Below are 16,213 nucleotides of genomic sequence, written 5' to 3' on the forward strand. Positions count from 1 at the left end.
TTTTAGGCTCTATAGAGAAAGTAGAGTCCAAAAAGAGTAAGTGCTGAGGGGGTTGACATGTGGGGGAAAGGGCTAAAAAGGAATGGGCTGTAGTTTATAGGACAGCAGCCTTGTCCCTGAGTGGTGAACAGAGGCTGTTTCCTGGATCCCTTGCTTTGGCAGCATCCCCCACCCCTCACCAACACAGGGAGTGGCATTACCAATCCGTGCTACGTGCTCTGCTTTCTTCACCTCCTGCTCTGCACGGGTCTTGAAACGGCTTGATGTGTACTTGTACATCCTGAACAGTGGAAAACACAACCTGAGAGCCCAAGCAGCAGTGAGACAGGTGGCCAACCCAAGTTGAGGAAGCACCCTGCCTTCCTGCCTCTTTCCAAACCATGCTGTCCTGGTCCCTCATAATGAGACAAAGCCAAACTTACTTTAGTAAAAAGATTCACTTGCCCCTGGTCTTCTGCTATTTTTGATAAGCAACTTCACTGTCATCAGGTGTATCATTAATCCCATGACAGAAACAAACCTCAGCAATAAGCCAGGGTCTTTGCTTTCCTGTGTAGTGTCCAAAGGTCCCAGGGCCCTGAAGCTAAGAGACTCAGACAGCTGGCTGTGCCAGGCAGGGCACCCTCCCCCCACCACAAAGGCACTGACATTCAATGAGCGTAGCCAGTTAACCTCCACAGACCGTCAGCCACCTCTGTTCTTCCCTCAGGACCTAGAAGTGACTGTGTGAATAGTCACAGGCAACTTAAAGGTGCAAACAATCAGCACTGTCAGAGATTCTTACTGTCCTCCAACAATGCCCCAAAGAAACATGGCCAAGTCCTCAGCCCACAGAAGACAGTGGGCCAGGGTGCACAGGCCCCTACCTTGGCTTGTATAGGCAGCAGGAAAGTCTCTTGGTCTGCACCTTGTGCCCGTGTATGAAGATCCTCATCCGGGGATCAATATAGAGCACAGCCGCATAGGCACGGAATGAGCGTCGCTCTGGCTTCCTGGAGTGGCAGGAACAGAAAAGTGCTGCCACCCGCGCCCCATAACAAACATGACCAAGGGCACACAACATCCTCTCTGTAGGTTCTCTATCTTTTCACCTCATACCTCAGTTTCTCGTGCCACTCTGACAGGGTGCTCCCTCAGCATGAGCACCTCATTCTGCCCCCTCTTAAATCCCCAGCACAGGAGCCCCAAAGACCCCTGACTTGGCCCTACCATGGAATCCTGGGCAATTCCTCTCTCCCTGCAATCAGGGAGCTGGAGCAGACAATCATTAATCTTTTAGCTTAACTGAGGGTATGCTGTCCTTCTATGTTCAGCCCTCTGCCTTGTGTCAAGAAGACATGGAGCTATCACCTCCATCAACTTCAATGCTGCCACTGAGAGCAATTCAAGGAATGTGTTCTCTCCTCCTTCCCTGAAGTCATTTCCTGAGAGACCGAACACCAGTTTCACAGCCTCCCTCCCTTCCAGCCATACTCACGTGCCCTCTGGGGAGGTCTCTGCCATCTGAATATCTCTTGGATCTGAGATGATATCTAGTTCAGGCTCTCCATTATCCATGAGTTTGAGATTGAAGATGATCACCAATGTTCCTGAGTAACAGAAATCCTCCTTTCATCCTGCTAGGTGCCCCTGGTCCATCCCCATACCACTTGTGGCTCTGGAGTTGCTGGATTCTACGATCTTCAAGTTCGAAGCCTACTTACCACTGTCCCCAGGAATCTTCGTGAACTGAGCCATCACTTCCTCCTCAGTACGGAAGGGCGAGTATTTATAGATGAGTTCGGACTCAATGGCAAACTTTTCTACGTTGTCTGTGATAGGTTCCCGGGTCCGAGTATTCCAGGTGGGCAATGGGACTATCACCTTTGGAGTAAGAACAAGCAGACAACTTAAGGGAGGCCCCAGAAGAGTCTTTTCCAAAATGTGCATCTGTCTTGTCTCTCCACAGAGTCCCAGAAGTGAGGCCCAAGTTCCATAGTTTGGCACCAGAGGCTCTGTTGCTTCTGTCCTTCCCAAGATTCAGCCACACATCACCAGTTCCTTTAAGAAATAGTGCTGAATATGCTAGCTTACACCCTGAAGAGTATCTGCATGGGAATTTCCCTGTTTGGAATTGTTCTGGCCATTTTCTTAATTTGGTAAAAATTCTATTCTTACTACTGGAAAAAATATATTTCCAATTATCTAGTGAATCTGAAGATACATATAACATAACCTATACAGCTCAGCAATTCCACTCCTAGCTATAATATCCTAGGAGAAACTATTGTACATATGTACCAGGAAACATGTATAAAAATAACCAAAATAACCAATCTATAGTGGCTAAGTTAAACTCTAATAGAATACTATGTAGTAATGAAAAATGAACAAACATCTTCCAGCAACAACATGAATGAATCTCATAAACACAATGTTACGTGAAATAAGATCACAAAAAAACCCTACAGTATTAATCCATTTCTATAAAATTTGTAAACGGGTAAAACTATTATTTAAGGATGCAGACTCAGGTGACAGACTATAGAGAAAAAGAAGGAAATGATCATCAGAGAAATTACCTGAAGGTAATTTAGGGGTGCAATGAGAAATATGATTGGTGGGGGCACACAAGACTTCTAATATTAGTCTATGATGATGGTGACATAGGTGTTAGCTTTATAATGATCATTTCAACTGTATACATATTTTAATGCACTCTTTCATATATATGGATTTTAATTTGGGGGGGTTTGTCACAACCTGGCTCATCACTAACAGATGGAATCTAATTTTAATAATGTCTAAAGAATGTTTAAAAAAGTCCTACTCCTTATACAATGGAATAATATGCAGCCATAAAGAGAAGGACAAATATATGGACTTCACAGCAACTTGGATGTACTTACGAGTCTAGCATACTCAGTGATCTATTACAGAAACAAAGAACAGAATACTACATGTTCTCACTCGTAAGCAGACCCTGAACAATTTCCATAATACTGTAAGAAGGGGTTTGGCAGTAGCAGGATACTGCGGGGGGTGGGGGGGGTGGAGAGGGCACAATGGGAGACAGGGACACAACATCAATAAGGGTACCTGATCTCAAACCAGACAAAGTAGAGACCAAAAAGAGGCCCAAACTTTACCTGTATGATGACCACTTGTATACCTAATCCTGAATTGTACCTCTACGTCTTTAAAATTAAAAAAGAAAAAAACCAAAAAATTTTGCTTAAAAAAAAAATACTATTGTTTCTTTAAAAATCCAGCCTCAAATGCCACTTCCCCGAAGACCTCACTGTGCTCCTCCAGCTTCCTGAGTCAGTAGCCCTTGCAAAGCCCCACCGATAGCTAACTGAAAGAATCCCCTCTGTACAACAAACCAGATGGCCCACCTTAGGAAAAAGGGACCCTATCTTAACAAGGACCCAGGAACCTGTCACAGGATGTCACCAAGATGATCGACTGTTTAAGAGTTCTGAAACATTTTGCTGGTTTCTAAGAAGTTTTGTGCTAAAAGTGTTTCAACCCTAGGGCTAGTTTGGACACATTCCTCCTCAGTCGAAAATGATCTTATTTTGAAATCCTGGCTGAGTTTGCACTAGAGTACAATCCAAAATAGTGACCTTCTAGCACCAAGTAAGGAAAAAAAATCTCAACCTAGCCTCTCCACCAGGGAAATTGAGTTCCACGTGTGTTCTTTGAATCTGTACCTCACTCTATACCTCCCATTCTTCACAGCAGTCTCAGGTGACAATGGCATCACTTTCAACCATGGGCATGAATGCCCATGGGAACACTTCTTAAGCTTCAATGACACCACTCACCTGGTTTTCCTCCTACCTTTCTGGCCACCCTCTGTTTCCTCGGCCCCATTCTCTGACCTGTAGTTGCTGGCATGCCTTAGGTCTCAGGACCTCTTCCCACTCTGCTCTCTCTCCTTTAGGTGACCCTCATTTGCTACCAAGAATCCCAGAGCCCTCAGACCTCCCCCAAACTCCAGACTGAGACTTCACTTTGCATGTTCAGAAGAAACTTACACTTTTCCCCTTCATACATCCTCCCCTTCCATTCGTCCCCAGCTCCATACAGCCTACCCCTCATCTGCAACAGCAGAACCTATGAGCCTCTCCCCCTTCCCTTTTCTCCCTCTACTAACCAATCTTTGGGGTTCACATCCTAAAGAGTTGACAACTCCATCTATTTATCTCACTGCCCTACTGAGAGTCCTACCAGCTACACACAGCTTAGACCTCTCAAAAGGAACACTCCAGCACTCACCCCCAACTTTTTTTTTTTGAGTTGGAGTCTCACTCTGTTGCCCAGGTTGAAGTGCAGTGGTGCACTCACAGCTACCCCAGTCAACCTGCTGGGCTCACAAGATCCTTCCGCCTCAGTCTTCCAAGTATCTGGAACTACAGGCGCACTACCACGTCCGCCTAATTTTTTTTTTTTAATTGTAGAGATGAGGTCTCGCCAAGTTGCCCAGGCTGGTCTCAAACTCGTGGGCTCAGGCAATCCACTCGCCCCGGCCTCCCAAAGTGCTGGGATTACAAGCTGAGCCACCGAGCCCAGCCATCCCCAACCTTTCAATTCAATCACCACATCATAACCACACAGATCTTTATAAGAGAAACTCTGATACTGGCACAACCTTGTTTAATAAAGTCCCACACAGGGTCTTATTGAAGGCCCTGAGGTCAAGTCTAACCTGGTCCTCCCCGTCTTCCAGAGGTCACCACCTTTCTCCAGGTGGTTCTGTTCCAAGTCACCTCCTACAGCCTTCAGGGACTTGAGCAGGCTGCTTCTACTGACTATACCACCCTCAGTCCTTCATCAGGAAACAATTCTTAAAACCTCAGGCCAGGCTACATTCTTCTGTCCTACCTTCTCCTAGAAGACCAGCAATGCTTCTCTCACTACAAGTATGCTGAATGTACTAACACACCACACCAAAAAGGCAAACAAACCCACTGGCCTGCTATGTAATGATGAAGCGAACAGATAGTTTACCATTCCCAATATGAACTAGTTTGCTATGATTGAGGCTCACATCTAAACAGGGCCAGTATAAATTTAATCTCAGCTAACCAATAGAGATTAATTTAAATTGAAAGTCTGAATTCAACTATCTGCTTCTGTAACAGCCATGGATTTCTTTCTACAGAAACTCTTAGCCCCCTTTCTCTCAAGCCCTGGCCTCCATTTCTCACACACAAAGGAGATCAGAGTCCAGTCTAAGGATGGGTAGTCTAAAGAACTATCCTGACTCTCCCAACGTGGGGGCACAGATATCACCAGAAATAGCTCTGCAGATACCTGAGTCACAAGTACACAAAGAATCATCTGGGCATGTGTTTAGCTTATACAGTTAATTACCAAAATGTTTTAGAGTCAGAATATTCTGAATTCAATAAATGTTCCTTCCAGCATAGCAATAATCACTGAAGTTATATAGCAACCACTCCCTAATTGAGACCCAGAGCATCAACTGCCATTTTCTTGTTGATGTTTTCTGTACATTCACCTGTTTTGCCATCTATCCAGACTCTCTGCATATGGCATGTGTCTGATTTGTGGCTCATGACATAGGCAGTTAGAGAAACACATTTCCTCAAAAGGGAAATGCAATCACAGCACATGCCACAAAATCACCATCATGTGGAAACAACACACAAGGAAGCCCAAAATACTCTGATTTAAAAAAAAAAAAAAAAAAAAAAAAAGCTGGGCTCAGTGGCTCAGCCTGTAATCCCAGCACATTGGGAGGCCAAGGCGAGTGGATTGCCTGAGCCCGCAGGTTCACGAACAGCCTGGGCAACTTGGCAACACCTCGTCTCTACAATAAAATAAAAAATAGTCAAGCATGGTAGTGCAAGTCTATATTTCCGGCTACTTGGACGGGTCGCCGAAGCCTAGTACGTCGATGCTGGGGTAGCTGTGAGTGTGTCACTGCACTCCAGCCTAGGCTACAGAGTGAGACTCCAACTCAAAAAAAGAAAAAGAAAAAAGAAAAAAAGCCTCTCCATGGTAACACTGTTAAGAAACCTGTACAGAGGAGATCCCTTCAGTCAGTTATTGGCCCCAGAGATGGCATTCAAGTGGTAGATCTAAAGAAGCTGCAAATCTAACTCTTAATTCCTGCCACTTGAGGGTCTCACCTCAGAAACAGCTGTTCTCTGAAGTGCTTTGGGATTTGACTTCCTCTTACATTAAGGTATCTGCCTTAACCTCTCAACCAATTCATCCAACCAGCTAATTGCTAACAATTAGGTGGCATGCATGCCAATCCTAGAAACTCAAAGAGCCCAGCACTGCCAACAACCTATGAAAACAACTTGGACACACTCGGGAAATGTGAGTAGCAATTCAGACCACATATTTGGTCCAATCATAAAGCCTCAACAAGTTTCAGAGGACTGGTATACAGACCACATTCTTAGACTACAATGAAGACAGCAGCATAGGACCTACTTCATCAATGCCTTCTTCTTCATGAAAGGTGCGAGACAGGAAGAGGCAGGTCATGGTGTCTTCTTTCTTGGTGAAGAGGATAAAATCCTTCCCAATGCGCATTGAGCCCCTAAATGGGAAGCAGAAATATGTTATTCTCCCAGAGATTAAAAAGTTCATCTGAAAAAGGAATAAATCCACCCTGTGGGCGTGACTGAAACCCTCCTAAAGGCCTCCCTGGGTCCCAGGATCCTAGTTAAGTTTCATAGTCCCTGTTCCCTCTCCACCTTTCTGACACTTGCTCTGCTTTTCCACCTGCCTGCAATTCCTTACAACCTTTACCTACAACCCTTTCAACTACACTTACTCACCATACAGTGTTCTCTCACCACTCTTCCAGGGCACGTTCACTGCCAACGGCCAGTCCCAGATTAGTCTCACTCCCAGGCTACTGTCACAATGCTAACAAGTATACCTGCTGTCCTCGAGCTCCAGGTTCATCCTAGCCATATGAGAGTCAGTGTACCCTCTGCCACCATTACCAAAACATTTTGGTAATTAACTGTGTAAGCTAAACTGTGTAAACTTTACTCTAGTAGCTGGTACCTACATGGTAACATCTTCCATGGTGACCACACCAGGTTCCCATTCTGTCCTTCCTTGGATGACACAAGCTCTCCTCCTGCCCACTCATCAGATGGCAGCATCATCAAGGGGTCAGTTCAGTCCCTACACTCACAAGTCCTCAAAAATACAGTATGAACCCAAGGCTAAGTAAAACATAGCTAACAAAATAGAAATCTTGACCACAGTATTCAAAGAGGCCTATGATTAGCTTGTGTCCAGTAACTAGAGTCATCTCCTGCCTCAGAATTGTTGTGCCACCTCAATCTCATTATGACACAGACAGGTCTCTGCTTTGGGGTGCAACTGGTTTCTGGGAACTGTGCCTTGAGGCTGACTTTCAAAAAACAAAAGTCTGAATGGAATCAACTGCTTCCTTCCTGTTTGGCCACTTTAAACCAGCTAAGGAGCAGGCAGGGACAGGCCTTTCCAGGCAGCAGAGCAGGGCAGAAGTGTGAAGCACCAGCAGGAGGAATGCCCACTGAACAATGGAGCTCTTTAGCTCCTTTCTTCTGAGCAGCTTCTGGAGCTTTCTGGCTATTATCTCACTAGTCTTCATAACACCCCAGGGAGATGGTGGAGGTGGGAAGCCTCTTTACTTTCTTCTATGTACAAATATAAACCAGAAAGCCATGGCAAGCACACAAATGAATGCCATGCCCCATTTCCCCAAACACTCAGAAAACTCCCAGGACACTATCCAGAGATGCCCTGGAGGCTGCCAAGTCCTGCTTCTCTTCCTCCTCCAGTACTCAAAGTGCTGGCAATGCTATCCCCCCCGACAATTTCACAGCCCTCCTTCCTCCCTGAAGCTCACAGGTAGGGAAATGAGGCACATTATCTTGCCTTCTATCAAAGCTTGCTCTTGCCCTAATTTGGCAAAAACTCTCACTCTGTACCTGTCTTCCCTCTGTCTTTGATCCTGATTTTAGGGCCTACATATAGCAAGAACCCCAAACACCTCCTTTCTGTTGGTTTCCCGGCATCTCAGTCCTATTCTCACCCAAAATTACCTCCACCTGAAACTATTTTTCAATTTCTGAATTGGCTTCAAAATGATTACACTGTTTACTTCGAACACTAGATGGCTCCATCTCAATAGGACCTTCACAAAAGTCTACTAAAATATGCTGACAACACTCTCAACTTCTGTACACTTTCCTTCCCAATCTTCTAAGCACTTTCAGAGTCACATTTCCTTTGCTTCTGAACCTTACTCTGTAAGAGAGAATGTCAGCAATTAAGATCCCTTTTTCTAGATTAAGCAGCAGACATTCAGAGAGGTGAATGGCTTGCCTGAGGTCACAGAACAGATAGGACTAGGTAGGAAGCTGACCTACAATTCAGATGTGAAGCCAGGGTTTCCAATGATTCTAGGAGGGATTGGTATTGGAGAACTTAGATTACCTGCATAAGAATCACCCCAGATCATTCATCTGTGAAAAACACAGGCCCTACACAGACCCACTAAGGCAGGCCAGGAATCTGCCATGGAAAGATCAAAAAGGGGGAAATAAGAAACCAGGCTCTCAGCAATGACAGTATGTAATCTTTAACCTACTTGGTATATATTACAATCTCAATTTACAAAGGAGGAAGCTGAGGCTCAGAGAAGTAATTAAATGGCTAAGATAAGATTTTAAGCATACATCATTAAGGGTACCTGAATTCAAACCAGGCGAAGTGGGGAACAAAGGGAGGCCCAAATTTCATCTATACGATGACCACTTATGTACCTAATCCTGAACCGTAACCCACATCGTTAAAATAAAAATAAAAATAAATTTGGACCTTAGCTTGTTGAAGTGAAATGGATAGTAGCTCCATTTTGCAGTCAGAAAGACCTGGTTCATATCCTAGCTCTACACATAGGCATTTTTAAACCTTTGAAGTCATTTCACCCTTATAAACTTTAGTTTTTTTTTTTTCACGAAAAATGAGAATTACAGTACTTATACTTCAAAGGGATATAGAGAGGATTAAATGAGATCATCTATATAAAGTTTCTGGCACAGTGCCTGGCACATGGTAAGTGCTTGGTATGTGGTTCCTGCCCTAAAAGATAAATCACAAAGTCCAGGCACCAGGTCCCTGATTTCTTTGGAAGCAGTATCTTTCTTCTCCACACCCAAAACCCACTGCACGTGAGGCCCAACTCATTCAGTTAACTGATCAAACCACCTCTCTCTCTTAAATATCATGTTTCCATAGCAAGACTAGAAATGTGACTCATGATTCCATTTGCACAAACTCCAATTCCACTAAATCTTATTCCAACCAAAGGTATGTACAGCTGGAAGTGAGCATTTCAGAAATAGAAACTTTTCTCTTGGGGCTTTACTCATAACCACAACAACACATTCCAAACACTACACAAATGGGAACCAAGGGCTGGGAAAAAAGTCTCAAACGATTTGAAGACATTAGGTAGGTCCCTGCTATAGAGCCTTATAGTACATGTGAATAGAGAGAGTCCTCCAGGAAGAAGGGCTCACATCTATCTTTCTTACCCTGGATCCTCAGTGCCTAGCACAAAGCATGACATGCAGCAGGTGCTACGAAACACTGCTACACTGTGAGGCGATGCCCTTATCTCAGACAAATCCCAATCCCATAGGAGAATCCCATAGGAGAGCTCACATCCTCAACTAGGGGATAAAAATAAGAATTTTCAATAGGAAGAGAGGCACAGTTCTAGGGCACAACACCAAGAGAAACCTATAGTCTCTCCTGCCCCAACAGGCTTTGGGCATTCACACTTTTCAATCTGTAAGGCAAACTCAGCTGGACAATAGTTGGTAAGCTACTCCAAAACCACTACTGCTTTCTGACTCTTCTCTTGCTCCAAAATTATAGTCATGGAGAAACAAGGAGAAGGAAAGTTTTCATCCTACTCTTAGGCAGGAGAGTATCACTTGACTTTGTTCTAGACCTGTTACAGGCTTCTAGTATACCTACGATTTTAAGCCATTCCCGTACTGCCCAATCTGGGTGGACTCAGGTGTTCGCTTGGCTGACTTCCCAAACTGGATCACACTGGCAGCATCACCTGAAGTGGCGATATAAGAGAAAGTGCAAAGTTTGTATTTCTTTCCCAGGATCCTCAAAGTCAGAGTTCTGAGCCTTGTTAAATTCAAGAGGGCTTTGTCTACTTAAAAGCTCTCACCCAAGAAAATTCACGACTGTGAGGCAAATCTCCATCACTTAGACCTATGCTCTAATCCCAGAATATGGTAAGAAGGCTAGGGGAGACCTCTGTAGTTACAGCTCCAGGATGTCGTGCAAGCTGATATGTCAAGAGGCAGGTAAACGGCTGGACGCAGTGGCTCATGCCTGTAATCCCAACACTTCGGGAGGCCGAGGCAAGAGGACTGCCTGAGCCCAGGGTTTCGAGACCAGCCTGGGCAACCTGGTGAGACCTCACCTCTATAATAAATTCAAAAATTAGCCGGGCGTGGTGGCGTGCACCTGTATTTCCAGCTACATAGAAGGCTGAAGTGTAAGGATCACCCAAGCCCAGCAAGTTGAAGCTGCGGTGGCCATGAGTGTGCCACTGCACTCCAGCCTGGGTGACAGAGTGAGACTCCAACTCAAAAAAAAAAAAAGAAACAGGTAATCTGACTGACTTCAGGTTGTCATTCAGATCCCACATCCCACATTAGGATAAGACACAGCAAATACTTTAGTGGAATTAAGTCTGAAATGCCTCAACAGATTTCTCACTCCCTATGTAGATCTTCTAGTCACAACATTAAAGCAACAGAAAAATTCACATAAGGATTTTGTAAAAACTGTTACATCTTCCTCCAAAGAAACATATAATCATCTCATTACTTACTCGGATCCATTCCTGCTCCATCATCCAAAAAGCAAAGCATAAATCCTCCTCGAAGGTCCTCTCGCCTTTCTGTAAAAGAGGCAGCTGCCATTACTGGGCTGTTACCCACCACAGGGTGGCAATATGGGCATGATTAAAAGACAGATCAATATGTAGCTTGACATGGTGCATGTCTGTGGCTCCAACTACTTGGAAGGGTGAGGCAGAAGGATCCCCTGAGCCCAGCAGGTAAAGGCTGCGGAGGCCGTGAGCATGCCACTGAACTCCAGTCTGGGTGACAGAGTGAGACTCCTACTCAAAAGAAAAAAAAAAATCAATATGAAACTTGGCCCAAAAAGTTCAGGCCAAACCTAGCTTCCTAAGCTAATAGTGAGTTAAACTTCAGGGTCCTTAGGGTATGAATTCCCATCAAAGGTTCTTTAATGCTTTCTAGTTCATAACAAAACTTGAGAATCTATAAGGAGAGAAGAAAATATCTGGTCCTGCATTTAACCATACCCATAACCATTGAATATGCAAGTATTTCACACATACTTGAATCATCCTTCCACCTTTCTCCACCTGATTGTCACTTCTGCACTGTGTCATGGACCCCAAGCCACTAAAGTACTCCAACTATTAGACACTATACTTATCAACGCTGCTCAAACTCAAAAGTATCTCCTTTGAGTTAAGTCTGGAGTAGCCTTCAGAAAAAGTCATCAAGCCAGATATAGCAATAGGCACAGTGGTGGCAACTGCTATCTAACAAATGAATTACTATGCCTATATATGACCATCCCCTGGCCAGCTGCCATTTCTGGACTACTGACATTCACTGTCACATCCCCTGCTAGGTATGGATCCCTGAAAGAGCTTCCCATCCCAAGTGTAAAACAGCACAAGGTGCAGTGAGAGGTGCCTTAGTTCTCAGCTGGATCTGCCTGAGGAAGTAAGAACAATCTTTTGACAATGAGACATATAGTTACTGTGGCAGGGCTTCCTGGTCAACAGGAAAGGAATACAATAGATTGAGTATGTCATTCCAGCAGACAAAAGAATCTCTTCTTTCAGTAGTTGTCTTCTGCAGCAGCAAGTGGTAACACAAAGTAGTCTGAGTCCAAGCATATCACAGACGATGGCAAAGTGGTTCCCAAAATATGAAAGGGGGCTATATTCATTTCTAAGGTGACCTTTGACATAACAATGAGCACTAGGTGAGCAAAGCAGAAACTAGGCTTGGAATTAGATTAAGTGTAACCACGAAGAAGAATGTAAGGCAGGGGTGTATGCAGGGAATACACACAAGCCAAGAAAGAAACCACTAACACCAACCTCCCAGTATGATGCTGTTCAGTCTACTCTTGCCACAGGGATAAAGGTAGCATTTCTAAAAGGAAAGTGGTATGTGTAAGGAATAGTAGGGACAAGCCCAAGGCTATTTAGGAGCCCAGACCCTGAGAATTTTTTAAGCTTCTTCAAGCTGCAATTCACCTACTTTATACAACTATCTAAGCTGAAAAATCTCACAATTTTAAATGCTCTTTGTACTCCCCTCAGGTTAAAAATGCAAGTGAGTTATGGCTACCCTCTAGCTAATGTAATTTAAAATGCTATTTTGACAAGACTATAAACTACAGATTTTCAAGTATCACTCAGTGCTCAGGAAGCTGTACATTACAAGTGCTTCTTGAAAGCTCAAGGATGAGGCTCTTTCTGGGAGAACTATTGGTAGATAAAATTTATCCTTGTGACAGTGCCTCTTATCAGAGTCTGGGGGAATCCAAGTGAGATGTGGTATTGAAGAACAAGAAAGAGAAAAGTGCAGAAAGTCTTCAAAGTTGCTCTCTAGAGGAAGTAAAGTATCATAGAGAGATTCAAACTTGGTCAGGTGTAGAGTGTGGCAAAAGTGGTTTTCTAAATCTAGCCAAGAGCTACTTGCTATACACCACAGTCATAAAATGTGCACGAAGACACTGCTTTGAAATAAGAAATCAGTTCAATTCAAGCGTACCTGAAAAGCCTCCAAAGATTTCTGGCATTTCTTCTATACTACCTAAGAAGTTACTATCTAGGCCCCGTGTTAGGACAGAACTCTCAGGCAGGTTTAGCACACAATCATTTAACAGTGGTTCTAGGATCCTTTTCTAGCTCAAGGACTTCACTTCAAAGCTTTTTTGTGCAGTTTAAAAGTGTAAGAGACCTACATTGGGTGGGGGGGGGGATCTTTCTGGTCACACAGTGACCAACAGCCTGTAAACAGCTAGTAATGTTCCAGTCCATGGTCGCAGGCAATACTGTCTCAGTGCCAAGAAACACTCACTAATACAGCCATAACTTCTTCAACTTTGTAATCAGATACATTGTGGTGTCTTCACCTGATTTTAATACCTATACCAATCACTTGTTTTTTCGATGACTATTTATTGAGCACCACCTGTGTGCCTGGCCCTGCGATGAGAAGAGCAGTAAACAATGCTGATATGACCACTGTCTTAATGGAATTATAGTCTAATGAATTCTACTCTGTTACTCTGCAGCAGATGAGGTAGGAATTAAAGGATAGGAGAACTTAAGCTGAAGGAGACTGAGAAACCTATCTGCTAGAGCAAAATGCAGCACATAAGAAATATCCAAAGAGCTTATAAAAATACAGACTCTGGACTCCACCCTGAATAGTCTGATTACACAGGTCTGAGGTGGGGCCTGAGAATTTGCATGTCTAACAAGTTCCCAGGTGATACTGATACTGTCCATGGGTGAACCACCTTATGAGTAGTACTGAGCTAGAACAAGCAAGAACTAGAAGGCTTCCTTGCTCAAAACTATCTTCCTTTTCCCAAACATTCCACCACAGAGATTTATTCCTAATAACTGATATTTACTTAATCAGTCCACTGAGCAGTATGTGAAGACTTCAAGAACTGAGATGAAAGAGGAGGAATTTTAGACAGAGGTGAGTCTAGGCAACTGGAGGCTGTGTTCCCTCTCCCACCATACGACTTGGAAACAAGGCAGAGAAGGCGAAGCCAAACTGCCTCCTTTGCAGTTGTATTTCAGATTCTGGTTATAGCTGTGTAAGACAGTCAGAACCAGTCTGAAAGGCTGCACATCACCCAAGAGGGCCAAGTCTGGCTTCCCCAATCCTGATATCCCTTATCTAACTCCCACTGGGGAGAAGAGAAAAAAGGAAGAAGCAAGAGGTGTCAAATGGAGCTATAAGTCAAAACTCGGAGGTGATAAGATTAATGGTGTCCTAAACAGAGGCTGTAATAAAATGACATCCAAGTTCTTCATTATACTCCAAAATTTGTTTAAGCAATATTCGTATCAGTTTCATTTGCTCTAATTTTCTACTTATTAACCATTGCCCTTGATATCACAAAAGGGATCTTTCTTCCAAGGAGGTAGCACTACCTATCCCAGAAAGTAGAAAAAGTCAATAAAAAGCCTACTTCTGATAAGCATGTTATGATCTGGCCCCAAACATCAAGAATGCTTTAGGTAAATGAACACCTCTACACTTTGAGAGGCTGGCTCCTTTCTTGTACTTCTTAAATTTAAACACAGTCTTTAAAATGTGACATTGTGGCAATTTCAAACTACATCTAATGTTTAGAATGAGTTCCAAGTTCAGTATCAATCTAGTTTAAGAACTGGAGATAAGAAAACATACTCTGGAGATAAGAAAATATAATATAAAATAACAAGGACTTTATAGTATTAATACTATAATGCCTACTACTATATCCTATTAAGATTATTACTGTTTCCTTTCACTTATTCCTCCTACTGAATGTGCTAATGAGGCTCCGAGGCAGAAAAGTATGAGAGTTAAGGATGCCTCAGTTAAGACTCCCAATCTCTAGGTACTTGGAGTAAATCAAGTCTCTTTCTAAAATGCTTTAATGCTTAGTGCCTTTATTTCACCATTTAAACCTTCAATGTCTTAACTATTCCCTCAAGATCATTATTGTTCTCGAATCATCTGTAATATGCTGTCTCTTCAATCAGACTAAGTTCTTAAAGCAAAGACACCACCTCATCCTCTGTGAACTATATTCCCTAAACACAACAAGAGCAGAATCAACACAGAATAAAGGTGCATCTGGGTCTTTATTTAAATTGAAATCCAAAAACTAACCCTTAGAGGGGACATAAAGAGATTGCTGGTGATTATATAGGACAAACTTTTACCAGCGTAAATTTCTCAAAAATGTATGTTTCCTTGAAGTTTTCTGTTCAAATTGCATACAAAACAAATAAAGAGATGGAATATATACTGAGATATACATTTTTTAAAAAGCTGCTATTACATAGAAAGAGAATGTGTGAAGTACTTTCACAGTGGTGCACATACTGGACAACAAATTACATATTATTAATGTGGGGGGAAGAAAATAAGACTGCACTGTCTGCTCAAATAGAAAAACACCAAGTAGAAGATGTCAAATTACCACTGCACAACATGTATCAACGAACCTACAATGCATGTCATGTTGGAGACTATTTCACATGTTACCATGTTAGAAAAATATAAGATATAAAACTTTGTGGTTTTTTTGGTCAAATAACTTCCTCAATGTCAAAATTCCATTATAAGCCAAATATCATTACAATAAAATAATTGGTTCCAATGCTATACTAATTTAATATGAAAGATTTGTTTTTCACTATATTGTAAAAAAGTGTGGTCAAGTTGCTGGTATGTGACCCGCGAGATGTCTCAAGTGAAAAAGGGCTAAATTTCCTCGTTGAAATTCACCCACCAAAGGTGATAGAAGGGAGCAGAGAGAATTTTTAAAAACTTCTTCCAAGTAGACCCAACTATTATTTGTCCCTTCATCATCACTTGGAAGCCCATTCTCTGCTTTATCATCTGTGCAGTGATTAAAAGAGCCCTTATTTCTTTCAGAGGTAACTGTTATCACTCCTCACAAAAGCAAACTCAGACATAAGATTCATGCTTTGACTTAGAAAGGTGCTCCATCTGACCTGGGGGTTCAGTAACTATCTTCTAATATTCTTTTGTTGTGTGGCTTTTCCTGTTACTTTCATCTAAAAAATAGGAGTCTTACTTTCACCAATCTGGAATAGCCTTTTGAACTAAAAGTTTTCAGAACTAAAGCAGTATAGATGAATTTTAGCTGCTCTAAAGATTTTCTTTGCTCCGAAGTATATCAGGCATGATAAATTCATCACATCTGAGAGAGATTCTCCATAATTAATAACATTAAAGGAGCCGGGCTCGGTGGCTCAGCCTGTAATCCTGTGCCTTTGGGAGGCTGAGGTGAGTGGATTGCCTGAGCCCGCAGGTTCGAGACCCGCCTGGGCAAC

General features: G+C 43.0%; 1 protein-coding gene across 2 annotated transcripts in view; it reads right to left on the bottom strand.

The window, feature by feature from the left end:
* MORC2 (MORC family CW-type zinc finger 2) overlaps nucleotides 1-16,213 on the bottom strand; it is a 43,068-nt gene that overhangs the window by 14,095 nt on the left and 12,760 nt on the right. For both annotated transcript variants that reach the window (XM_021711422.1, XM_008056186.1), the window contains exons 4-10: nucleotides 10,898-10,966; nucleotides 10,018-10,108; nucleotides 6,457-6,565; nucleotides 1,704-1,863; nucleotides 1,478-1,589; nucleotides 867-992; nucleotides 201-280 (exon numbers count right to left, since the gene is read on the bottom strand). In XM_021711422.1, coding sequence (XP_021567097.1) covers nucleotides 201-280; nucleotides 867-992; nucleotides 1,478-1,589; nucleotides 1,704-1,863; nucleotides 6,457-6,565; nucleotides 10,018-10,108; nucleotides 10,898-10,966 — 747 coding nt within the window. The remainder of the gene's footprint in view (nucleotides 1-200; nucleotides 281-866; nucleotides 993-1,477; nucleotides 1,590-1,703; nucleotides 1,864-6,456; nucleotides 6,566-10,017; nucleotides 10,109-10,897; nucleotides 10,967-16,213) is intronic.

This window comes from Carlito syrichta, unplaced genomic scaffold, assembly GCF_000164805.1.
Source record: "Carlito syrichta isolate Samal-C Ts95f unplaced genomic scaffold, Tarsius_syrichta-2.0.1 Scaffold302276, whole genome shotgun sequence".
NCBI classification, from domain to species: Eukaryota; Metazoa; Chordata; class Mammalia; order Primates; family Tarsiidae; genus Carlito; species Carlito syrichta.